General features: G+C 44.1%; 3 protein-coding genes and 2 non-coding genes across 6 annotated transcripts; 3 read left to right on the top strand and 2 right to left on the bottom strand.

The window, feature by feature from the left end:
• Window positions 1–1,167: 1,167 nt before the first annotated feature.
• Window positions 1,168–5,011, bottom strand: LOC145335802 (histone H2B). Of its 2 annotated transcripts, XM_080181532.1 has the most exons (2): window positions 4,993–5,011; window positions 1,168–1,585 (listed from the first exon to the last, which is right to left on the bottom strand). In XM_080181532.1, the coding sequence occupies exons 1-2, from the start codon at window positions 5,009–5,011 to the stop codon at window positions 1,230–1,232; spliced, it is 375 nt and encodes a 124-aa protein (XP_080037658.1). In that variant the 3' UTR covers window positions 1,168–1,229. The 2 variants fall into 2 exon arrangements, with proteins under 2 accessions (XP_080037658.1, XP_080037660.1); XM_080181534.1 differs by lacking the exon at window positions 4,993–5,011 and having other exon boundaries at window positions 1,168–1,631.
• Window positions 5,012–11,237: 6,226 nt separating this feature from the next.
• LOC145335812 (histone H2B type 1-M-like) lies at window positions 11,238–12,235 on the top strand. Its single transcript, XM_080181538.1, has one exon. The coding sequence runs from the start codon at window positions 11,773–11,775 to the stop codon at window positions 12,148–12,150; it is 378 nt and encodes a 125-aa protein (XP_080037664.1). The 5' UTR covers window positions 11,238–11,772; the 3' UTR covers window positions 12,151–12,235.
• A 921-nt stretch (window positions 12,236–13,156) lies between these two features.
• LOC145335969 (histone H2A.J) lies at window positions 13,157–13,899 on the top strand. The gene has a single exon (XM_080181704.1). The coding sequence runs from the start codon at window positions 13,427–13,429 to the stop codon at window positions 13,814–13,816; it is 390 nt and encodes a 129-aa protein (XP_080037830.1). The 5' UTR covers window positions 13,157–13,426; the 3' UTR covers window positions 13,817–13,899.
• Window positions 13,900–15,450: 1,551 nt separating this feature from the next.
• Window positions 15,451–15,533, top strand: trnal-uaa (transfer RNA leucine (anticodon UAA)). Its single transcript has one exon. It is a non-coding gene; the product is annotated as a tRNA-Leu (tRNA).
• Window positions 15,534–18,490: 2,957 nt separating this feature from the next.
• On the bottom strand, window positions 18,491–18,562 carry trnam-cau (transfer RNA methionine (anticodon CAU)). Its single transcript has one exon. It is a non-coding gene; the product is annotated as a tRNA-Met (tRNA).
• Window positions 18,563–25,022: the final 6,460 nt, after the last annotated feature.

The raw sequence follows: 25,022 nt of genomic DNA, 5'->3' as shown, positions 1-25,022 counted from the left end.
GCGACACTCTCCCCTGGAACTTGTGTGGAGGAAACATCACGTTTGTTTTGGGTCTGTCAGATATTTCTCTGTGGAAACAAAGTCCATTGAATAACTCCAATCCAGATTGGGGCAGTTTCATCTCTATTAATAATCATTGGGAGCGGTTTGTGAGGCTGCAGCCAGACTCCAGCTCTGATTGGTCACTCTTGTTTCTATCCAATTCTTAACCAATCACAAAGCGAGGTAGTAGAAATGGGAGGTTTTGATTGGTTTACATTTTCAAATTGGAAAAACCCGCCAATTTCAGTGCAGGAAAAATACAAAATAACCGAACGCCTTAATGTTCAGGAAACTATTTCAATCTCACACTTTCTCATCTGTTTATTGTATTTTCCCCTCACTGAATCCTGCCGCTATTTTAGGAACAGTTTGAATGTCTCAATCTCTTATCTGGAACCGGCGGGAATCAGACCCCGCTCAGCAATTTAAAACCGAGCAAATCTCAGCTCAGTGGAAAAGCAGAAACAGAGAGATTCCCAACCAACCCCCTTCACACAGGCTTCACAGGGACAGAGAGAAACGGCTGATTTCTGATCCTCTCCCCTGAAAGCGGCCGGGAATGTTCCAATGGGAAGTGTGGAGAGAATCCCCGGCCCTATCCCGCCGGTGGGACAGGCAGCTTTGTGTCCGGAGAATAGGGAGGGCCCGGGGGGGAAGCGGATCTTAAAGCGCTGCAATGGACTCAGGTCCTGTGTGTGTACAAATCTCACTGATTCCGTCCTCTGGGAAAACTGTGGAATAAACAGATCAGCCCGAGAATAACCTCTTCATTCCCGCCTTTACTCTGTTCCCGGAGCGGCTCCCAGGTCACCCGAAATAACGATTAAACAATTTTATAATGAATTTAATTCCGCTGCTGCCAAACTGTGAATATAGTTATCAGTGAATCTAAAGAATTACCTTCCGATGTGGTGTTTCTCCTCATTGTCCGTGACAAATCCCAGACTGGGGTTTATAATCCGCTCTCAGTTCAGTTTGATTGTCCCTTCAATGTGAAAGTGTGTGTAAGGGGCGGGTATGAAGTCACATTCACAGCATTCTGTAACGGGACAAATCTCTATCCTCCAGAAAGAGATTTCTCATTAACTCAATAAGGGAAAAGATGGTACAGCTTTTTCACAGAGATTGTGGGGGGCTCTGAAAAGAGCCGTTGTGTTTTGGGGGGTTTCTCAGTCCATTGGGGAGTTTTACTTGGAGCTGGTGTACTTGGTCACCGCCTTTGTCCCTTCCGACACGGCGTGCTTGGCCAGTTCCCCGGGCAGCAGCAGGCGCACGGCGGTCTGGATCTCCCGGGAGCTGATGGTGCTGCGCTTGTTGTAATGGGCCAGGCGGGAAGCCTCACCCGCGATGCGCTCGAAAATATCGTTGACGAACGAGTTCATGATGCTCATGGCCTTGGAGGAGATGCCGGTGTCGGGGTGAACCTGCTTCATCACTTTGTAGACGTAGATGGAGTAACTCTCCTTCCGGGATCTTTTCCTCTTCTTGCCGCCCTTTGTTACCGGTTTCTTCATCACTTTCTTCGCTCCCTTCTTGGGAGCTGGTTTCGAGGTTGGTTTCTTCTCATCAGCCATCTTCAGTTTCACACAGAAATAAAGCAAACCCCTTCCGAGCGCTGATTAAATAGACAGTCCCACAGATCTATGTTAATGAGGAATTGGGAAAGCAATGATTGTGATTGGACATTTTAAAAGTTATTCCACTCACTTCTCAGGGGTTCATTTGCGTGGATACGGAAACAGACCAATCAGATTGAGGGGTTTCCGCCAATCACACATCTCCTTACTACAATCAGGAAGTACATTTTCCAAAGAATCTCCAGGCCCAGTTTCTCAGTGTGGAAAGATCCACCGGGAAATGTCCCCTGGCTGTCGGTGTGAGGGACCCTTCTCCACAGAGGGACTGTGCGGGAGTGTGGGATTCCTTCAGGAACTGTGAATCTCTGGTAATGTGTGTGAGTGTGGGATTGACTCACTCTCTGATACAGTGTGTGAGTGTGGGATTTACTCACTCTCTGATACAGTGTGTGAGTGTGGGATTTACTCACTCTCTGATACAGTGTGTGAGTGTGGGATTTACTCACTCTCTGATACAGTGTGTGAGTGTGGGATTGACTCACTCTCTGATACAGTGTGTGAGTGTGGGATTGACTCACTCTCTGATACAGTGTGTGAGTGTGGGATTGACTCACTCTCTGATACAGTGTGTGAGTGTGGGATTTACTCACTCTCTGATACAGTGTGTGAGTGTGGGATTTACTCACTCTCTGATACAGTGTGTGAGTGTGGGATTTACTCACTCTCTGATACAGTGTGTGAGTGTGGGATTTACTCACTCTCTGATGCAGTGTGTGAGTGTGGGATTTACTCACTCTCTGATACAGTGTGTGAGTGTGGGATTTACTCACTCTCTGATACAGTGTGTGAGTGTGGGATTGACTCACTCTCTGATACAGTGTGTGAGTGTGGGATTGACTCACTTTTTGATACAGTGTGTGAGTGTGGGATTGACTCACTATTTGTAAGTATGGACTACATTATGTGAGTTTGGAAATCATGCATCTGATTTGATGCGACCATATCTGAGTGTTGGATTCATTCTATATTTGAGTGTTGGACTCACTGTTTACCTGTTGGATAGTGAGGTATGTGAGTGACTGTATTGATTCTTTCCCAGGGAATATAAGGCAGTGCTGATTTAACTGTGCATATGTCACATACACCATGCTGGATTTATTCTGTACTTGTCACTTTCTGGAATTGGATGTAAAAGAGATTCATCCTGTCACTGTCATTCTCTAACACTGTACATCAGTGTGAAATTGATTGTGTGGTTTCTTTCAGTCTGGGCTTCTTTGTCTGAGTGTGAACTTTTCATTCATTGTCAGTGCCTGGTACTGTGTGGGAATGTGAGTTTAACTCTGTACCTGTTAACATCTGCTGCTGTAAGGGTACACGGATCTCATTCTGTATCTGTCAGTCTCTGGTGCTGAATGGATGTGTGGAATTCATTCTGTATCTGTCAGTCTCTGGTAACCAAAAGAAAATATGTGGAAAATCTCAGCAGGTCTGGCAGCATCTCTAAAGGGAGACAAGAGCTGATGTTTTGAGTCCAGGTGACCCTTTGTCAAAGCTTTGACCTGGAGAGAAGGCAGGGGGGGCGGTGGTGGAGAGAAGTGGGGGAGGCAGACAGAAAGGAGAGGCAATATCAAAACCAGGTTCTTAACGGAGAAGGCAATTCATAGACAGGTTGTGAACACGGCCAGGGGGACACAATGGCAAGAACTCATTATTCAACATCATTGCTGTTTTCACTCCCAAACCGCTGGGAAGGGGCCTCATTTAGTTCCTATCTCCCAGTGTTTGTTATTATTATTATACAGTGAACAGTGGAAATGTAACTGCACAATAACCATGAGAGCAGCTGTACAAACAAGATCTACTGCAGGAAACAGGTGGGGAGTGGGATGGAGAGGCTTTAAACAGTGGCTGCTTGTTTATTTTTCGATATTTGGTTAAAGTGGGAGCTGGAAATTGATAACTGACCCGTGCAGAAGTTACTGCTGCTTCACACAGCTCAACTCAATCAGCAGTGCACAGATTGGGCTGTTTCTGAATGTCACAAAATTGTTTTAAACTCGCCCCAAACACCCAGTGAGTAAAAGCAGTTTGGTATATTACTGAAATGATCTCAAATATTGTCTGTGCTGAAGGTTTATCCTTTTACCCTGGTTCCTAATAATTGTTATTTGTGAAGTTATATCAACAACTTTTGTATCTTTTATTTCATCTGTTCCTCAGTTTAGTTAGTTATTTTTCTTGTAGCAGGCAGATATTTGAAGGATTCTGATGATTCCTCAGAACAAGCACAATTTGATCAAGCCAGTTCCAACACAAAGCAGTTCCAGGATCATTCACAGAGCACAGAGATACTGCCAACTCATTGGGTTCACTGTCACAAAGAGAAGGATTCAGCCCCACACTGTTTGCAAGATAAGAGACAACTTTTCAATCCAAGAGTTGAACAGGAAAAGAGGATTTATTTTTAATTTCCTTCCCTGCCATTGTGGGACATAGGATCAGGAGTGGGCCATTCAGCCCATTGAGCCTGTACTACCATTCAATCTGATTATGGCTGACCATCTCCTTCCATGCCCTTTCCCCACTCTATCCCCAATTTCCCTTTATGACAGTGAGATTTAGAAATCTGTCAATGTCTACATTAATGTTCACCCTGTGTGTGAACTTTTGCAGCCCTCTGAGCTACAGAATTCCAAAGGTTCACAAAGTTAAGTTAAAAAAGTGCAGATCTCAGTCCGAAGAGGATTTGCCCTTATTTTAAAATTGTATCTAGGCTCCCAACCAGGGGAAACATCTCACCTACATCTACCATGTTTACCCTTTTAAGTACTTTGTTGTTTTCAGTGAAATACAGGCCCTGTTTCCCCAGGTTTTCTTCATAAGACAGTCCTGCCATTCCTGGAACAAATCTGCTGAATGGTCACTACACTCCCTCTGAGGCAATAATAACCCAAACTGCACACAGTATTCCAGATACAATCTAATAACACTGCTGTCCAGTTTCACTATTCCTGTACTCAGAACCTCCTACAATAAAGACCAATGTACCATGAACCTTCCAAATTACCAGCTTCATTTCCTTGTTAGCCTCCAGTGACTTATGAATGAGAATAGTCATGTCCCCTAGTACATCAACACTTTCTAATCTCTTAGCATTGAATTAAACTCTGAATATCTGTTCCTTCTACGGAAATGGAAAATCTCACACTTTAGAACATAGAACATAGAACATTACAGCGCAGAACAGGCCCTTCGGCCCACGATGTTGCGCCGACCAGTTACAAAAACAATGACCCACTAGCCTATACCAATCCCTTTTCGTCCATAAACCTATCCAGAGATCTCTTAAACGCCCCCAAACTAGACGCATTTACAACCGCAGCAGGCATGATGTCCCATCCGCAATGTTCTGAGAAGTAATGAGAGGTTCAGAACATTGCAGCTGGAATATCATCCACCTAAAGCTGTTTTGTATCTTTCTCCCAACAAACATTTACACTGAGCTTTGTGTCAAGTGCAAACTTCTCAATATTACATTTGACTGACAGGTAGATACATTAATCATAGAATTTTAACAAAACACACCCACTCACAGATATAAAACATGTTGGTCACAAATTGAATAAGAATTCATATCCAGAATAGACAAAAAATGCTGTTGTGAATCTAAAAAAATTGCAGTTAATTACCTCAGAATATAGCCATTGATACATTTTGTAAACCAATCCAAAAATCTCAGTGAGTCAAACTGAAAGATGTAATGACAATTCTGTTACTAGAAACTGCAGTAATTAATTCCCAGGCTGTGTATCCAAATGTTACCATTCACAGAGCTCGAAATTGAATATCATTGCACAACTTGCAAACAGCTACTGAATATAAACCATGACTGGGAAATGTACCCAAATCCATATGATAAATTCAATCAAATGGCAAATAAACATCAATGCATTATAATTTAAATAAATAGTTTCTAATACAGTGCCTGAAATGCATGTAAATTTAAAATGCAAAAGTATCCCACATTTCAATACATCACAATGAACAACTGTATGAGGATTGATTCTTACACTCACATAGATAACAAGAGAATCACAGATGTAAAAATAATCCTATAATCACAAACTCCTAAGAGACAGATGGGAAGAACAAGGAATTCCATAACATACTTGGGAATGACAACTCCAGAATGGTTCTTACACCCAAACATTCATCAGAGGAAAAGTGAAACAAAATGAACTCCACACTCACACAGTATCAGCAAGTAACATTTACAGAATGAGTCCTGTCGTCATACACAACACCACAAGGACAGAGATACAGAAGGAAAATAACTTTGAGCTGCTGTACCCGGGATGGATACAAACAGTATAAATCACACACTCATGTAGTTACTCAAAGTCTGAAGACTGCAAAACTGAAATCAAACTCATGTTGACTTCATGGCAAACTCAGGAACAGATTTAACCCCATATAAACATATAACAGTGGAGACTGACATCATGTCTGAGTCACAAATTCATGTTCAGCTAATCTCACACATGCAGACTGACAACAGGCAGACAAATACATGATAAAAATGTCTTTTGTATACAGTGTCCAATACTTACAGGCACACAATTAATCTCCTTCTCTACAAGAGATGGAGCGATGAGATTGAGTCCCACACTCAGCCTCACTGAGTAGTTGCAGTGTATCTCACAGATGGTACACATTGTGCTCCAGTGGCTGAGGGAGTAAATGCTGAAGCTGGTGTGCAAGTGAAACCCAAAATATTATTTTGTATTTGAGATTCTTTTATGTTATTGGAGATGCATTTTCCCAGTGAGTGGAGAGTAATGTATCTCTGACCTGACATGTGGCTTTTCAATTGTGGAAAGTCTTTGGGGAAATAAGGGGTCAGTCACTGGCTGTGAACCTGCTCTGCTCTATTTTTAAAGCTCAGTAAGAAGTCTGACAACACCAGGTTAAAGTCCAACAGGTTTATTTGATGGCAAACACCGCTAGCTCGTGGCTTTGTTACCAAATAAACCTGTTGGACTTTAACCTGGTGTTGTCAGACTTCTTACTGTGTTTACCCCAGTCCAACGCTGGCATCTCCACATCATGACTATTTTTAAAGCCAGAATCACATTGTGACAGGATACAGGAAGAACCTTGTGCTCATTTCTCATTAATTACAGTCACAAAATGATGACCATGCTGAAACATAATGAAAGATGTGAATTATGAGCAAGAGTCGGCCATTCAGCTCTTTGAGCCCATATCGTCACACAATGAGGTCATTGCTGATTTTCCATTTCAACACCATTTCCCTGCTCTATCCCCATATCCATTAATGTTACTAATATGTAGAAACCGATCCATCTCACTCATGAACTTAATCAACAAGTAAGTCTCCACAGCCCATTGGACTGATCATTCCAAAGAATCACCCACTCAGTGAAATAATTCCTCCCCATCTCAGTCCTAATGAGCTGCCCCTTATTCTGAGTCTGTGTTCTTTGGTTCCAAACACACCAGCCAGGGAAAACGTACTTTCTGCTTCTACCCTATCGAGCCATGTAAGATTGTTGTATGTTTGAATGTCAGCACCTCTCATTCTTTTAAATGCCAGAAAATAAACGCCTGGTGTTTCTTGTTTTTACTCAGACAATAATCCCTCCACCCAAGGAATCCATTTAGTGAACCTTCATTCCACTTCCTCTGTGGCAATCATGTTTTTCTTTAGGTCAGGAGAACAATACTGCACACAATAGTCCAGGTGCTGTCTCAGCAAGACTCTATATAATTACAGTAAAATATCTTTACCCCCGTGTTCAAAACATCTTGTAATAAAGGCAAACATTCCATTCTCCTTCTTAATTGCTTACTCGAGCTGCAGATTAGTTTTCTGTAACTCATGAACAGGAACAGTCAAGTGCTTTTGAATTTTGACACTTTCAAGCCTCTCATCATTTAAGGAATATTCTGCACATTACATTCCATCTGTGAAATTGTTGCCCACTCTCTGAGCCACTTCAAATCCCCTTGAGGAGATTTTGCCTCTTCCTCACAACTCACACTTCCACCTTATTTTGTGTATTCTCCAAAGTTGCAACTGTTGTCTTCAATCACTGCATCCCAATGATTGATATAGGTTGTGAATGTTGGAGCCCAAGCACTGATCCTTGTTGTACCCCACTTGTCATTGTCTGCTAACTTGATATGACCTATTTATTCCTATTCTCTGTTTCCTTTCCTGTAACCAGTTCTCAATCCAGGCCAGTATTCCCCATGTGCTCTGATTATATTTATTGACCTCTTGTGTGGAAACTAATCAAAGGATTTCTGAAAATGTAAATATACCACATCAGCTGGTTACTCTTGATCTCGTTGCTGAAAATGCTAATTGCATCTTCAGATCTCCAACAGGTTTGCTAATCCTCATTTCACTTTCATAAGACCACCAGGAATTGCTATAGTAGAATCATAGAAGATACAAGCAGCAGTAGATCATTTGGCCCTTGGAGCTGCTCCAGCATTCGTTTTGATTGTGGCTGATCATCAGAATCAATATTCTGATCCCTCCTTCCCCCGATATCCCTTATCCCTCGAGTCCAAAGAGCTAGATTGAATTTATTCTTGAACTTGCCTGAACTACTTTCTCTGGTAGTGAATTCCACAGATTGACCAAGCTCTCAGTGAAGAAGTTTCTCCTCACGTTTTGCCTGAACTCAGGTCATGTTTCCTGGATTTGTTGTCACCTAATATAGAAACAAAGAACCAAGAGGTAGGAAACAGAATACTGTATTTGCAATCTGCAGATTGACAAGAACAGCATGAAACATTGCTACTCATAAAATACAACAGCTACAGAGTACAATCCACATCTTCCTCACACTGACAGCAAAAAATAATACTCACATTGCAACAATTAACAGATTCTGCAATAAAGACACACAGACCTACCACACACACTGACAGCAGGAAAATGAAATCCTTCCATGCCAGAAACAGAGAGGGACAGAATAAAACCCTTTGTCATAAAGCAGAAATGACAGACATAGACTGAAATCCAGATTTATGTTTCAGGAACTTGATTGGAAAACGGCTAAGGTTACGCCGTTGTTTAAGAAGGATGCCAGGCAAAAGGCAGGGAATTATAGGCCGGTTAGTTTAACGTCTGTTGTAGGTAAAATGTTAGAATCTGTCATCAAGGAGGAAATAGTGAGGCATCTTGAAGGGAATTGCTTGATAGAGCAGACGCAGCACGGTTTCGTTAAAGGGAAGTCGTGTCTGACAAATTTACTGGAGTTCTATGAGGATGTGTCTAGGGCGGTGGATAGAGGAGAGCCGGTGGATGTGGTCTTTCTGGATTTTCAGAAGGCGTTTGACAAAGTACCTCACAAGAGGTTATTGCAGAAGGTCAGGGGACATGGAGTTGGGGGTAGGGTGTTAGCGTGGATAGAGGACTGGTTGTCAAATAGGCAGAGAGTGGGGGTCAATGGGTGGTATTCGGATTGGCGGATGGTGACTAGTGGAGTGCCCCAGGTGTCGGTGCTGGGGCCTCAGCTATTTACCATTTATATAGATGATCTGGAGGAGGGAACCGAGTGTAGGGTGTCGAAATTTGCTGATGGCACCAAGATTGGTGGAATGGCAAATTGTGTGGAGAGTGTACAGAAGGATCTAGATAGGCTGGGCGAATGGGCCAGGAAATGGCAAATGGAATTTAATGTTGGCAAGTGTGAGGTGGTCCACTTTGGTAGGAATAATGGTAGGAAGGGTTATTACTTCCGTGGTGAAAAACTGCAGCAGGCGACGGTGCAGAGGGACCGCGTGGTCCTTGTGCATGAGTCGCAAAAACCCAGCTTGCAGGTGCAGCAGGTGGTCAGGAAGGCGAATGGGATGCTGGCCTTCATAGTGAGGGGGATTGAATATAAAAGTAGGGAGGTCTTCCTGCGGCTGTATAGGGCATTGGTGAGGCTGCAGCTGGAGTACTGTGTGCAGTTTTGGGCGCCGTACTTACGCAAAGATATTTTGGCCTTGGAGGGATTGCAGAGGAGGTTTACTAGGCTGATGCCGGAGTTGAGGGGGTTGAGCTATGAGGAGAGGCTGAATAAATTAGGCTTGTACTCATTAGAGTTTAGAAGAATGAGGGGCGATCTCATTGAGACGTATAAGATGATGAATGGGATGGATAGGATAGAGGTGGAGAGACTCTTCCCACTCAGGAAGGACAGTAGGACAAGGGGGCACAGCCTCAAGATAAAGGGGGGGGGTGGGTTTAGAATGGAGTTGCGGAGGAACATCTTCACTCAAGGGGTGGTGAATCTCTGGAATTCTCTGCCCGTTGAAGTGGTGGAGGCTACCTCGCTAAATATTTTTAAGACGCGGGTTGATGGGTTTTTTGATAAGCGAGGGGATTAAGGGTTATGGGGAGAGGGCGGGAATGTGTAACTGAGCCATGACAGATCAGCCATGATCTTATTGAATGGCGGGGCAGGCTCGAAGGGCTAGATGGCCTACTCCTGCTCCTATTTCTTATGTTCTTATGAACTTATAAACAATCCACACATCACTAGCAGTGTGTACTAGATATTGAATAACGAACATGCACAAGTTAATAGTCATGATAGGTAGGCTGGTATCTCATCTCTATTCAGTGTTTGAGTGACTAAGTGACGTTTCATAGAATCCCTACGGTTCAGAAGGAGGCCATTCAGCCCATCGAGTCTGCATTGACCACAGTCCAAACCAGGCTCTTTCCCCGTAACCCTTCTAATCCCCTGACGCTCAGGGGCAAGTGTTGATTCGTTGGTTAGTGTTGACTTTAATTTGTTACAGTCCAAGTTGTGAACCTTTGTCATGTGATCCTTTAAGATGGTCACTGGGAAATATCAACCTCAATGGGAACTGTAACATCACAAATAACTGAGACCTTGAGAATTAGTGGGAAAGACACACTCCAAATAATAGAACAGCATGATGGGAAAATACCAACACCCTTATACCAAAGACTGATATACACAGATTAAAAACCTACCCCCGTGTCAGAAATAAAAGTGTGCAGTGAAATCACACACACAAATCCCAAAACTGAAGCGCAGCTAGAAAAAACATCACAAGATTTTCCATTTCAGAAACCACCAGGTGCCAAATGAAATACAGAATAACATCCCAGGACCAACATACTGAAAAGCCCACACTCTCTTAAATACTGAATGTTAGAGAGAAAATAAAACAGACGGGCATATATCAGAGATTGCAATTTCTGGATGAAATCTTAATATCACTGACCACAGACTGACAGAGATAGAAGCAACATTGAAATATCAGATACTAATTGACACAGCATGAATCCCACTCGCACAGGGCTGACAGAGAAGCATTTGGAAATAGAGTGTGTGTGTCCTGTTGTGGAGTCGCTCTCGCATTGTTCATTAACTGGCACCGATCCCTCAATGCCATCCCACCCCCACCCACACCCCACCCCGCTCCGCTCCCAAGAACTCGAATTGTGTTGAACAGTAAATCACCCTCCGGGATTGTTTCTCTAATCGTCTCTGAACACCTTGTAGTCAGTAATGTCCAATTCTCATTCCACTCCTTCTCTCAGTCAGTTTTCTGTTTTAGCCACACTGTTAGTGTCACATGTGGGACTTGTGGCTGCTGCTCATCAAACTTATTCCCCTTTAACCCGCCCAGTAACTCTCGCAATAACCCCTGTCTGAGCCCAGATACTCTGTCCTGCCAGCTCCCGGTGATGGGCGGGGAAGTAAAGCGGAGCAGTTGGTGCTGGTGAGGAAGGGGAAATGTATGAAGAGTATCAGCAGTCTGATAGAGTGATGTGGGATTAGCAGCAGAGAGAATGTGCTGGTGTGGCAGAGGGAGTGAGAGAGTCAGGGGGGTTTGGGTGGATGGGGCCGGACAAGGGGAAAGGACGGATTGAAAACTGAGAGAGTTTGTGGGTTTGAGCAGCAACCAATGTGATTGGGTATCTACACTAACCAATCAGAGACAGGATGACGAATTGCCATCAGTGTGAATGAACCAATGGGAACAGGGCTTCCAGCCATCCTTCATTAGCATAGGCCTGTGCTTTGGTCTATAAAAGAGGAGTTCCGGGCCCCATTCAGTGATTGTGTGTCTGAAATTCAGTGGGAGGATGGTGGATGAGAAGAAAGCGCCGGTTTCCAAGAAGGGAGCCAAGAAAGCGCAGAAAAAGCTGCCGGCAAAGGGCGGCAAGAAGAGGAAAAGATCCCGGAAGGAGAGTTACTCCATCTACATCTACAAAGTGATGAAGCAGGTTCACCCCGACACCGGCATCTCCTCCAAGGCCATGAGCATCATGAACTCGTTCGTCAACGATATTTTCGAGCGCATCGCGGGTGAGGCTTCCCGTCTGGCCCATTACAACAAGCGCAGCACCATCAGCTCCCGGGAGATCCAGACCGCCGTGCGCCTGCTGCTGCCCGGGGAACTGGCCAAGCACGCCGTGTCGGAAGGGACAAAGGCGGTGACCAAGTACACCAGCTCCAAGTAAAACTCCCCAATGGACTGAGAAACCCCCCAAAACACAACGGCTCTTTTCAGAGCCACCCACAATCTCTGTGAAAAGGCTGTATCATTAATTTAGCTTCAATGATTACAACGCAGCGTCTTGCACAATAATAATTGTTATATTTCCCGATTATCAATGATAGACACGGAGTAATGTAAATCAAACGCCCGGTGGATCATTGGGTCTGAGAAATAATGTTTAAAATTAATTAACTGCTACCTGTCCTTCTCTGGGTTTAGGTCTCAGACGCGTTGATATTCGGTCCCTTTCTCCGGCTTTAGAGAGAGATTTAATGGAACAAATGTGTCAGAATCATCGAATCCCTACAGTGTAGGAGGCCATTCGGCCCATCGAGTTTGTACCGACATCAATCCCTCACCCATCCTCATAACCCGACATATTTCCCCTGTTCATCCCTCTGATACTGGGGGGCAAATCCAATCGACTCAAACCCGCATGTCTTTGGGCTGTGGGAAGAAAGCGGAGCGCCCGCAGGAAGACCCAGGCAGACACGGGGAGAATGTGCAGACTCCACTCAGTTTCCAGCTCTGTTTCAGTTTGGTCTCAATAATCGATCAGTTTATTCCCTATAAACCCCAGTTGTGCAGGAACTCTCAGTCTGGAGGAATATGGGGAACAGTCCGTCCGTTTGCAGAACGATGAAACTTCCTGGCGGCTGGTTGGAGAGTTTTAAAAAGGGCCGAGATGAACCCCGAATGGATCCCGGATTCTAAAAGCAACTCGGGACAAAATGGTGCAAACAGACTGATGTTTCAAAAAGGTTTGTTTTTAGTTAATTATTGATGGGATTTTGTATTTCTTGATTGAGAAATATATTTGCGAACTTTCCAAAAATAAATTTATTTTCGGCTCGTTTTCAGATAAACCCAGAGTGAAAATGAGAAGCTGCCGGATCCAGGTTAACTCTAGACTGGGGAAGGAGAGAAAGGGAGATTCTCCATTCCCGATCAGAATAATTTCCCAAAGGGATTTGTTCTTTTCCCCTTTGGGGACTTTTCCAATTTGAAATGAAATCGGTGGGAAGCTGAGAATTTGGGCTTTTCCGCCCTCACTCCGTGGAGGCTCCGGATTGGTCAGTTCAGCAGATTTCTGATTGGTCATATGGACAAGATGCTGAGAGGTAGCAACAAAGTGACCAATCAGCAATGTGGGCCCTCCATTCCTCCCGGAGCTAGAAGAGAAGCGAAAGGGAGTGGATTTCAGCATTCTTTGTGAAAGGCTTTGGGAGATTGGGGAAATGTCTGGAAGAGGAAAGAGCAGCGGGAAAGTTCGGGCCAAGGCCAAGTCTCGCTCCTCCCGGGCTGGACTGCAGTTCCCGGTGGGCCGTGTTCACAGGCTCCTGAGAAAGGGCAACTATGCTGAGCGTGTGGGTGCCGGAGCCCCGGTCTATCTGGCTGCTGTGCTCGAGTATCTGACCGCTGAAATCCTGGAGCTGGCCGGGAACGCGGCCCGGGACAACAAGAAGACCCGCATCATCCCCAGACACCTGCAGCTGGCCGTCCGCAACGACGAGGAGCTCAACAAGCTGCTGGGAGGGGTGACCATCGCTCAGGGCGGGGTGCTGCCTAATATCCAGGCCGTGCTGCTGCCCAAGAAAACCTCCGCCGTCTCCAGCAAGAGCAAGTGAAGCGGCCATTCTTTCATCTGATAACCCAAAGGCTCTTTTCAGAGCCACTCACTTTATCTGGAAAAGGGCGGCCTGGTGTCTATCGGTCAGATTCTGCACTGCTATTCACAGTCCAGCTGTTTCCCGCTTTGTTTTATCAATCCCTGTACCCATTATTGATACAGGTGTTTTAATGCATGTAAATTCATGCTATTTATTGGAAAAAAAACTTTTACACATGTTAGAAACATCATTTCCAGCACCATGTCTGAGGTAATTATTTAAATACAAGTACACAATTACCCCAGAGTGAGAAACAGCATCAAAGATTGTCTGAAAAACACCCCAAACATAACGGCTCTTTTAAGAGCCACTCACAATCTCTGTGAAAAGGCTGCACCATCTTTCCCTTATTGAGTTAATGAGAAATCTCTTTCTGGAGGATAGAGATTTGTCCCGTTACAGAATGCTGTGAATGGGACTTCATACCCGCCCCTGACACACACTTTCACATTGAAGGGACAATCAAACTGAACTGAGAGCGGATTATAAACCCCAGTCTGGGATTTGTCACGGACAATGAGGCGCAGAATATCAGGATGTAATTATTTACATTTAACGAGAACTATCTTCAGTTTCAGAATAAGGTTCTTTTTTCACTCTCGAGTTACCTGGGAGCCGCTCCGGGAACAGAGTAAAGGCGGGAATGAAGAGGTTATTCTCGGGCTGATCTGTTTATTCCACAGTTTTCCCAGAGGACGGAATCAGTGAGATTTGTACACACACAGGACCTGAGTCCATTGCAGCGCTTTAAGATCCGCTTCCCCCCCGGGCCCTCCCTATTCTCCGGACACAAAGCTGCCTGTCCCACCGGCGGGATAGGGCCGGGGATTCTCTCCACACTTCCCATTGGAACATTCCCGGCCGCTTTCAGGGGAGAGGATCAGAAATCAGCCGTTTCTCTCTGTCCCTGTGAAGCCTGTGTGAAGGGGGTTGGTTGGGAATCTCTCTGTTTCTGCTTTTCCACTGAGCTGAGATTTGCTCGGTTTTAAATTGCTGAGCGGGGTCTGATTCCCGCCGGTTCCAGATAAGAGATTGAGAAATTCAAACTGTTCCTAAAATAGCGGCAGGATTCAGTGAGGGGAAAATACAATAAACAGATGAGAAAGTGTGAGATTGAAATAGTTTCCTGAACATTAAGGCGTTCGGTTATTTTGTATTTTTCCTGCACTGAAATTGGCGGGTTTTTCCCATTTGAAAATGTAAACCAATCAAAACCTCCCATTTCTACTCCCTCGCTTTGTGATTGGTTAAGAGTTGGATAGAAACAAGAGCGACCAATCAGAGCTGGAGTCTGGCTGCAGCCTCACAAACCGCTCCCAATGATTATTAATAGAGATGAAACTGCCCCAATCTGGATTGGAGTTATTCAATGGACTTTGTTTCCATAGATAAATATTTGAAGAAATCAGGTATTTCCTCCACACAAGTTCCAGGGGAGAGTGTCGCCAGCTCCTTCTCACACACAGTCCGAGCTCAGAGACACAGACAGCTCATCAGTTTCACAGTCTCCGAGAACACTAATCATTTCAGAGGCACATTTTCAATCCAACAGGAATGACAGCCGCTGTGTCCCGATCATGTCCCGTTCTCGTACCAGGGTGGCCGAGTGGTTAAGGCGTTGGACTTAAGATCCAATGGACATATGTCCGCGTGGGTTCGAACCCCACTCCTGGTAGAAGGATTTTTAATTCTGCATTCTGCACCCTCTCCTCTCCTTCTCCCCTATATATTGTGTGAATGGTATGCTTGATCTGTGTAGCACGCAGGAAACCAGAGTTTTCACAGCTTAATACTGCATGTCCCAATAAGAAACCAAATCAAATCAAAATCAGTACCGCTGATCGGGGGATCCATCAATCCCAGTCCAAACTATTATCAGATCATCACTGTGTCAATCCCACAATAGAGCAGTTTTAACTCCAAATTAAATATCTGATGAAACGGTATTTCGGTTAAATGTCACACAATTAACCTTCATAAGGTACTTTGAGATTCGAGTTAAATCCCAGTCATATCACCCACATCAGGGGTTTGGAAGTGGCTGTACTAATCCCCATAGTGTATTCTCACAAATACATTAGATACAAATGTGAAATACAATCTCAGATTGAGATATTCTGACAGTGAGTATAACCTGAGATACAAACTCAGATTCCAGTTGAAAACTCACTCTGATTATGTAACTAAAAGTTACAATTTCAATTTGATGACTATGAAATGACCCATAAATTATAAACTAATCCTAACCCCTCACTCACACTGAGCCTGATGGAAGACACTGTACCAATTCCAGACTGAGTTCCATTTTACATTCATGTCAAAATTCTTACTCAGAATCAGACTGAGTGTCACAGACCAAATCAATGTGAATAACCTGAGTGAAACTTGTATAACAATCCAGTATCAGATTGAAGGATACATTATCTTTCACAATTGTGTTCAGATTTAATGCTGGGCTGAAACTCACTCACATTGTTTGCTGAAAACATACTGCATCAGTGGCCTGTTTCTGTGTTGGAAAATGATTTGGAATTAATCCAAATTGATAACTTGTCCCAGAGATTGAAGGTTATTTAATTAATCCCATACTCACACTAAATCCCAAAGACAGATAAATAAGAGAATAGTTCTGAATCACATATTCAGCGTCAACAGCTGAAAAATCCGGGTTGCTTCCTGCTCTCACTCACGGGAGCTGAGTCTGAGTGATATGAAATAAATCACACACACCAATTGTATCACTGAGAGATTTGGAAACAACCAAAGTCTCACACAGACTAATGGATACAAATGGGAGATTAGATAGAGAGAGACGTGGGTGAAAAATCCCAAATGAAACTCGCAGTTTTAGCAGCATCATAGACTTATACACAGAATTAATTCCACTGATAGCTACAGCATGAAGCTGATGTTCTACAAACAGGGAAATTAAAGCACATGTTCCACAAACAGCCCCAGGGGATTTAATGTTACGGATGGTTCCCACAGTTACATAAAATGCTCACAGACAAAGAAGCCATTGACAGATTTAGACTCATCCAACCCACACACTTTATAAGAGTCTGACAGACTCATATAACTGACCCCCTCAGAAACAACACCAGACAAATTCAAATACAGAATGGAAACAGATATTGAAACATGTGAATTGATTGTAAAACCAATTGTGTGTCTTGGACAGCCCATAGCTACGGGGATGTGGTGAAACATGAGGACAAATCCTAAAATATCCACCACCAGGCAGGTCGCAACTGCACAAATAATAGCAAATTACTGCAGATGCTGGAATCTGAAACTAAAAGAGAAAATGCTGGAAAATCTCAGCAGGTCTGGCAGCATCTGTAAGATGTCAAAGGACTTTGACAAAGGGTCACCTGGACTCAAAATGTCAGCTCTTTTCTCTCCTTATAGATGCTGCCAAACCTACAGAGATTTTCTCATTTCATCATTACTGCACAATGTGATTCTGCAATGGGGCAACACTTACTAAATAATCCTGATTGTGCTCAGAATTACATTGACAATATGATCAGAAGAGCAGAGTTTTTTTTTAAAGTGACCTCCTCTTTAAGACAGAGGTGAGGAGGAACCTTTTTGATCAGTTGATTTTTTTTTACTTTCTGCATTCATGGGATTAGGGCATCACAGGCTCGGCCGGGATTTATTGCCCGTCCATAATTGCCCTGGGATAGGCAGCGCTGAACTGCAACCTTCAACTGCTGTCACCAATGTTATGTAGGTACACACACAGTGCGGTTTGGAGGTGGTTGGGGGAGAGGAGGGGGGCGGTGGGTGGCTGTTGGGGAGTGAGAAGACCTACTGGCACTGAAGGAATGGCAATATATTTCCAAGTCCTGATGGTGAGTGGTTTCGAGGGAGATTTCTAATTGGTGTTGTTCTGATGTGTCTGCTGCCCTTTTCCTCGAGGCCACAGTCATGGTGGGTTTGGAAGATGTTGTCAAATGAGCCTTTGTGAATTCAGGCAATGCATTTTGTGGAAGGTACACACTGCTGCCCCTGTCTGTCAGTGGTAATATAAGCAGACTTGTGACTAATAAATATTCTTTAATTTTAACTTTTGGTGGAGGCAGCGACTCTTTGTGGATGGGAAGCGAATGAAATCAGATACTTTGTACTGGATGGTGTCAAACTTCTAGTGTTGTTGGAGCTGCATTCACCCAGGCAAGTTACATCTGGAAAACAGGTACTCCGGGTTCCTTCCACAGTCCAAAGACGTGCAGGCCGGGCGGATTGGCCATGCTAGATTACCCTTTGTGTGGTTAAAAAAAAGTGAAGGTTAGGTAGATTAGCGGGGTGGGTGTGTGGGACTCTGACTATAGGGCATGGATGGGATGCTCTGTCGGAGATTCGGTGCAATTTAAATGGGCCGAATGGCCTCCTTCAGAATTGTAGGGGTTATGTGATTTTGGTCTTTTGACTGTGTCAGAACTGCCCTGATAATAAAAGGGGGAAAGACGTGTTTGTAGCCTTTACATCAGTGAGCTTTTGGCAGATTAGATTGTGTATTGTCAGCGAGAGTTGATGAAGATAACTGTGTCCTGGAAAAAAATAGCAGAGTTACTTTTGGGGAACAGAGAAATGATCTTTTTAAACTGATCCTGAAAATGTAAATAGCAGAGAATGGTTTCGATCCATCGACCTCTGGGTTATGGGCCCAGCACGCTTCCGCTGCGCCACTCTGCTACAAGCTAATAAGTTCCTCGTTATTATTGTTGCGCAGTATCAGGACAAAAATCTCACTGTCGTATTGCAGTTTAATGACGGCAAATATGCTCCGCCTGGCGGCACAATTCCACTGTCTAACACACAAAGAATGGAACACACACAAAAGCAGCGCCAGATTGTCAGGAGACAGAAGATCTTTCACAGGCAAAGCAGAATGGACCGATTGCTCATTTGTGTAAACTGTTCATGAAAAGTTCAGGCATGATTTTATTGAATGGAGGAACAGGCTCGAGAGGACAAATGGCCGACTCCTGCTCCAAGCTTTTATGTTCTTAGATTCTTCTCTGGATCCAATACTATTTAATTTATTTTGTTACCCATGATTGGGCCACTTTTCCAGTTATGTTTACGTGCCAGAAAGGAATGTATAACTCTTTAATTGCAGACACCTCTGCCTTAAATATTAGTCATTTCTTATCCACCGTCATGCCATTGAATGGATCTATTAATCCATAATCTATTTTAGCAAACACACCTCTCATACCTTCCTAGTTTACTTTATTAAGATTTAGGATGTTATTTCAGGATTGGACTTGTGTCACGTTTATGGACTGATGGTAGCTGTTCCACAAAGCAGTCAGTTAATCAGTCACACTGTTAGTAGTGAAATTTTGCAAAAAATATAATGTTGAAAAAGCTATTTCTGCTGCTTGTAGACACTGAACTGTAAGGAGAGATAATGCAATATTCCATTCAAAAACTTATGATATTTCTTCCCTTTCCTCAGCCAATCCTCTCACTGTTCTGTGGCCAGCAGGACTCTCAAGTGTGTCGCTCCCCTGTCCCACACTTGGAACATTTTCAATCACTCCACAAGGATGAGTACTTTCTGATAAGAGTCTCTAGTCACCTGCCATTTTCATTCTGCATCTTACTTTCACACGGATCATTCTGTCCTCGGTCTTTCCTGGAATTCAGAGGTCCTCTCCTCCATTCAGGTTTTTCTACCTTTATACATCTGGTAATTGTCCCTTTCAACTGTGTGACTAAATCATATTATTTAACGCATGTGTGGTCCAATTGGTCACAGACATTCTATTTCCTTTGTTTTTTTTTCACATGAGTCCCTCTCCTCTCCATTTGTCTATAATGCATTACATTTATAACTTCCACCATTCTGATGAAAAGATGTCGATCTGAAATCTTTGCCATTAACTTTGTTCGTCTCAGCAGCAGCTCACTTGTTACATAATTGCAGAACTTTGAAATTAAATTCACACTTCCTGCATTCATACTGTCTGAACTCGGGAATCAGGTTGAGAGGAGTTTGGAGAGAATGGATTAAAATCATGATTGGTTTCAATAGAGTAAATGTAAATAAAATGTTTCTATGAAACAACGGCACAAGTTTGTTGTGAATGGTATAAAATAAGAAATAAGAATATCAGGGAACACATTTGTCGTTGGGCAGCAAAGTTGCTGTGATCCTGAACATGATGCCTGTAATCGAAGCCAATTGGGATGAAAAGTAAAAGTTAAAATACCATTGGACAAATAAGGATAGAAATACATTTTGAGGCTGTAATTTAGATAAGAGGAAGTATTGTACTGAACGGAGAGGAAATCTCGTTCAGAGTTTAAATATATTTTATGTTCTGTTTTACTCAATGTAATGGAGGCCTGGAGAACCCAGGATTCAGCGCGCGAGTGAATACGGTCTATCTCATTCAGATTGGTCCGCACGGCGCAGGCGCCATTAGGCCGCGTCCCCGGGTCTCGTCTGTCAGCGCGGAGCATGCGCGGTGCGGTTCCCTAAAGCTGAACGGGGCCGCGCGCAGCCGCAGTAACACCGAGTCAGAGGCGCCCGGGGCCCGGCGGAGGTGCGGGGAGGGAGCCGGGGGAGCGGCACCATGAAGCGGATGGTGCAGCGAGGCCATCCTCACCGCCCCATATGGAACCGTGTGAGTGAGAGGAAACAGAGAGGAGTGGGTAATGGGTGTGTTTCAGACTGGAGGAAGGTTTCCAGTGGAGTTCCCCAGGGCTCGGTGTTAGGAGCCCTGCTCTTCCTGATATATATTAATGACACACACCTTGGTGTACAGGACACAAGCTCAACATTTCCACACGCCCCCAAACCTGGAGGCATTGGCAACTGTGAGGAGGAAAGTGGGAAACTCCCAAAGGACACAGGCAGCTTGGTGGAATGGGAGACAAGTGGCAGTGGGGAAAGTTCCAGCACCGATTGCCCCGCGGCTGCCCCTGGGGATCATGCCCACTCTCAGTGCCCGGGCAAGGCAGTGTGTTGGATAGAGCACTTTCTGGGGCGCGGAGAATTGTTTTCATTCATGTGATATGTGTGTCACTGGCTTAGCCAACATTTATTACACTAATTACCCTTGAACTGAGTGGCTTGTTAGGCCGTTTCAGAGGGGATTTAAGAGTCAAAAACATACTATGGGTCCAGAGTCACAGGTAACGACAGTTAATGTGGGTGTATTTCCTTCCCTAAAGGGGTATCAGTGAAGCAAATGGGTTTTTTACAACATTGCCATCATTAGATCTTTAATTCGAAAGTGCTTGATAGAGCAGACACATCACGGTTTTGTTAAAGGGAAGTCGTGTCTGACAAATTTACTGGAGTTCTATGAGGATGTGTCTAGGGCGGTGGATAGAGGAGAACCGGTGGATGTGGTCTTTCTTGATTTTCAGAAGGCGTTTGACAAGGTACCTCAAAAGAAGTTATTACAGAAGGTCAGGGGACATGGAGTTGGGGGTAGGGTGTTAGCGTGGATAGAAGATTGGTTGTCAAATAGGAGGCAGAGAGTGGGGGTCAATAGGTGCTATTCAGATTGGCGGATGGTGACTAGTGGAGTGCCCCAGGGGTCGGTGCTGGGGCCTCAGCTATTTACCATTTATACAGATGATCTGGAGAAGGTAACCGAGTGTAGGGTGTCGAAATTTGCTGATGACACCAAGATTGGTGGAATGGCAAATTGTGCGGAGGGTGTGGAGAGTCTGCAGAAGGATCTAGGTAGGCTGGGCGAATGGGCCAGGAAATGGCAAATGGAATTTAATGTTGGCAAATGCGAGGTGGTCCACTGTGGTAGGAATATTGGTAGGAAGGGTTATTACTTAAGTGGCGAAAAACAGCAGCAGGCGACGGTGCAGAGGGACCTCGGGGTCCTTGTGCATGAGTTGCAAAAACCCAGCTTGCAGGTGCAGCAGGTGGTCAGGAAGGCGAATGGGATGTTGGCCTTCATCGCGAGGGGGATTGAATATAAAAGTAGGGAGGTCTTGCTGCAGCTGTATAGGGCATTGGTGAGGCCGCAGCTGGAGTACTGTGTGCAGTTTTTGGCACCGTACTTACGCAAGGATTTTTTGGCCTTGGAGGGAGTGCAGAGGAGGTTTACTAGGCTGATGCCGGAGTTGAGGGGGTTGAGCTATGAGGAGAGGCTGAATAAATTAGGCTTGTGCTCGTTAGAGTTTAGAAGAATGAGGGGAGATCTCATTGAGACGTATAAGATGATGAATGGGATGGATAGGATAGAGGTGGAGAGACTCTTCCCGCTCAGAAAGGACAGTAGACTAGGGGGCACAGCCTCAAGATAAAGGGGAGGCAGTTTAGAACAGAGTTGAGGAGGAACTTCTTCACTCAAAGGGTGGTGAATCTCTGGAATTCTCTGCCCGTTGAAGTGGTGGAGGCTACCTCGCTAAATATTTTTAAGACGCGGGTTGATGGGTTTTTGATAAGCGAGGGGATTAAGGGTTATGGGGAGAGGGCGGGAATGTGGAACTGAGCCACGACAGATCAGCCATGATCTTATTGAATGGCGGGGCAGGCTCGAAGGGCTAGATGGCCTACTCCTGCTCCTATTTCCTATTTCTTTTGTTCTTATTCCAGATTTTAATTGAGCTCAAATTACACTATCTGCTGTGGTGATATTCAGGTCCCATTGAATTGCCCCTGGATCTCTAGGTCATTAGACCAGTGCCAATATCACTAGGACATTACCTCCTCACATGGGAACTGCAGCCGCCATTGACAGATATCAGCAAGTAGTTTATTGTGGGTTGATTGTCGGTGAGCTAAAACATGAACTCTGTTTCTCTCTCCACAGATGCTGCCTGACATGTTGTATATTCCAGAACTTTCTCCTTGTTTCAGATGTCCAGTGTCCACATGATTTCACCTGTGAATTATTGCAGCTGTTGCTCAGAAAACTGAGGCCTGATATAGACAAATTAAGAGCCATTTTGAATCAGGCTGGATGTTGGTTTTGGAATTCAGTCCCTCAGTTTCGGAGAAGGTAAGTTTTTTGTTTGGGTGACTTTGGTTTGTAGAAGCAGGAGAAATGGATGGCTTTAATTCTGGGTACATTTGAGAGCATCAGGTCCAAACACTTCTGATCAAAGATCATTAACTGTGATCATTCTGTACAATTACAGTAACATTGCAAACTTGCACACAATAAGTGCTGGACAGAGAATCAATTCCACATTCATATCCAGTATCAGACTGAATTAATTCCACACTGAAAAAACTGTAACAGAGACTGACAGAAAAAGGGTTAGTTCCACACACACAATACCAGAATATAAGGAGAAGGAGCAGGAGAAGGCCATTCAGCCCATCAGGCCTGTTCTGCCATTCAGTAAGATCATGGCTGATCTGATTGTGGCCTCAACTCCACTTTAGTGCCTGTCCCCAAAATCCTTGATTCTCTTGTGTCTCAAAAATCTATCTAACTCTAGACTGAATCTATTGAATGACAAAAATTAAGGGTCCCTTAAAAGAAGTAATTCCTCCTAATCACCATCTTAAATTGGAGATGCTTTATCTTTAACCTGTGCCTCCAGTTCTAGTTTCCCCCTATAAATGGCAACATCCCCCTCAGCATCTACACTGTCAAGCCCCTGAGAATCTTATATGTTTTAGTACAATCCTCTCTCATTCTTCTCCACTGAAAATTGGCCAGACTTGTTTAATTTTTCCTCATAAAATAACTCCTTCATCTCAGGAATCAGGCTCCACTCGCTACTGTTTGCTAAACTGATCGTGACCCACTTCCATACACTAACAGACCCTGACACAGTCATTATTCTCGGATGATTGAGTCAATTCCACACCTACATACGGTAACAGAGATTGACAGAGTTAATGTCACACTGCAGTAAAGGATAGAGAACACTTAATTTCAGTGTCACATACAAATCAGAGATGAACAGAGAGTTAATGCCCCATTCACACACAGTAATAGAGAATTACAGATACAGAAGTAAGTCTATATGCACACATACTAACAGAGATGGACAGAAAGGTAAAGGCTAAATTCAGCCCAGTCCCAGATGGCCATAGGCTGTTCTCCCCTTTCATGAATAACCCCAGCTGGTACAGGAATTGAACCCACGCTGTTGGAGTTACTCTGCGTCACAGCCCCACTGTCCAGCCAACTGAGCCAATCAACCCCCAGAATAGGACAGAGAGGTAATTGCACATTGAAACACAGGAACAGAGACTGGCTAATCGAGTTAACTCCACACTCACTTGCACTAATAGAGGCTGACACATCAGAGAATTAATTCCATCCTCAAATAAACTGACAGGAAGAAATTTACTGTAATTCCAATGAAACACAGTAACAGAGGCTGACAGAGAGTGAATGGTGCTCTCGTACAGATTGACAGCAGGAATGAGTTAACTCCACATACAGTAACAGAGATGGACAGATACAGAGTTAATTTCACACACTCACACTATAACTCACACACACACTTGAAGAATTCTTCTGACCTGAATCATACGGCCTCTTCATTGTTTCATTACATTTTCTATCATCCTCATCATCCAAGGAGCCTGGACTTTGGTTCCCCTCCCTTTCACCCTGATCAGAATGTACTGAGTCTATACCTGAAACATCTCCTGAAAGATCACCCATCACTGTTACAGTTTTTCCTGTCAGATTTTGGCTCCATTTGACTCTGGCTCAATCCCAGCTCCTCCCATTGAAGTTAGGCCTCTTCCAATTCAAAAGTGTTACTTTAGAATGTTCCTTGCTAATATCAAGCTTGTGTTACAATGATCACTGTTAGTCAAGTGACCACCCACTAATACGTGGATCATGTGGCAACATTCCTGTCAGTCTGTGTGAAAATGCAGTTAATTCTATACCTGCAATGCATGATCTGCCTGCAGATTTGCTGCTCTATTTCTTTCTCACCACACCTCCCTTTTTCCTATGTGGCTATTTGTGCTTCTAACTCATCAACCTTATTCACCACACTGTCCCATGTGCCACCAAGGTTGCTGGCATAGTGGACAGTAAAGAAGGTTATCTAGGATTGCAACAGGGCTGATGAATGACAGATAGAGTTTAATTTAGATAAATGTGAGGCGATGTATTTTGGTAGATCAAACCATGGCAGGACTTGGTCAGTTAATGGTAGGGACTGGGGAGAGTTATAGAACAGAGATTAAAGG

The sequence above is a fragment of the Carcharhinus amblyrhynchos genome, unplaced genomic scaffold (genome assembly GCF_965287045.1).
Source record: "Carcharhinus amblyrhynchos unplaced genomic scaffold, sCarAmb.v2.hapA scaffold_42, whole genome shotgun sequence".
Lineage (NCBI taxonomy): Eukaryota > Metazoa > Chordata > Chondrichthyes > Carcharhiniformes > Carcharhinidae > Carcharhinus > Carcharhinus amblyrhynchos.
Note: the sequence above shows the minus strand (reverse complement) of the source record. Positions and strands in the feature narration are given on the sequence as shown.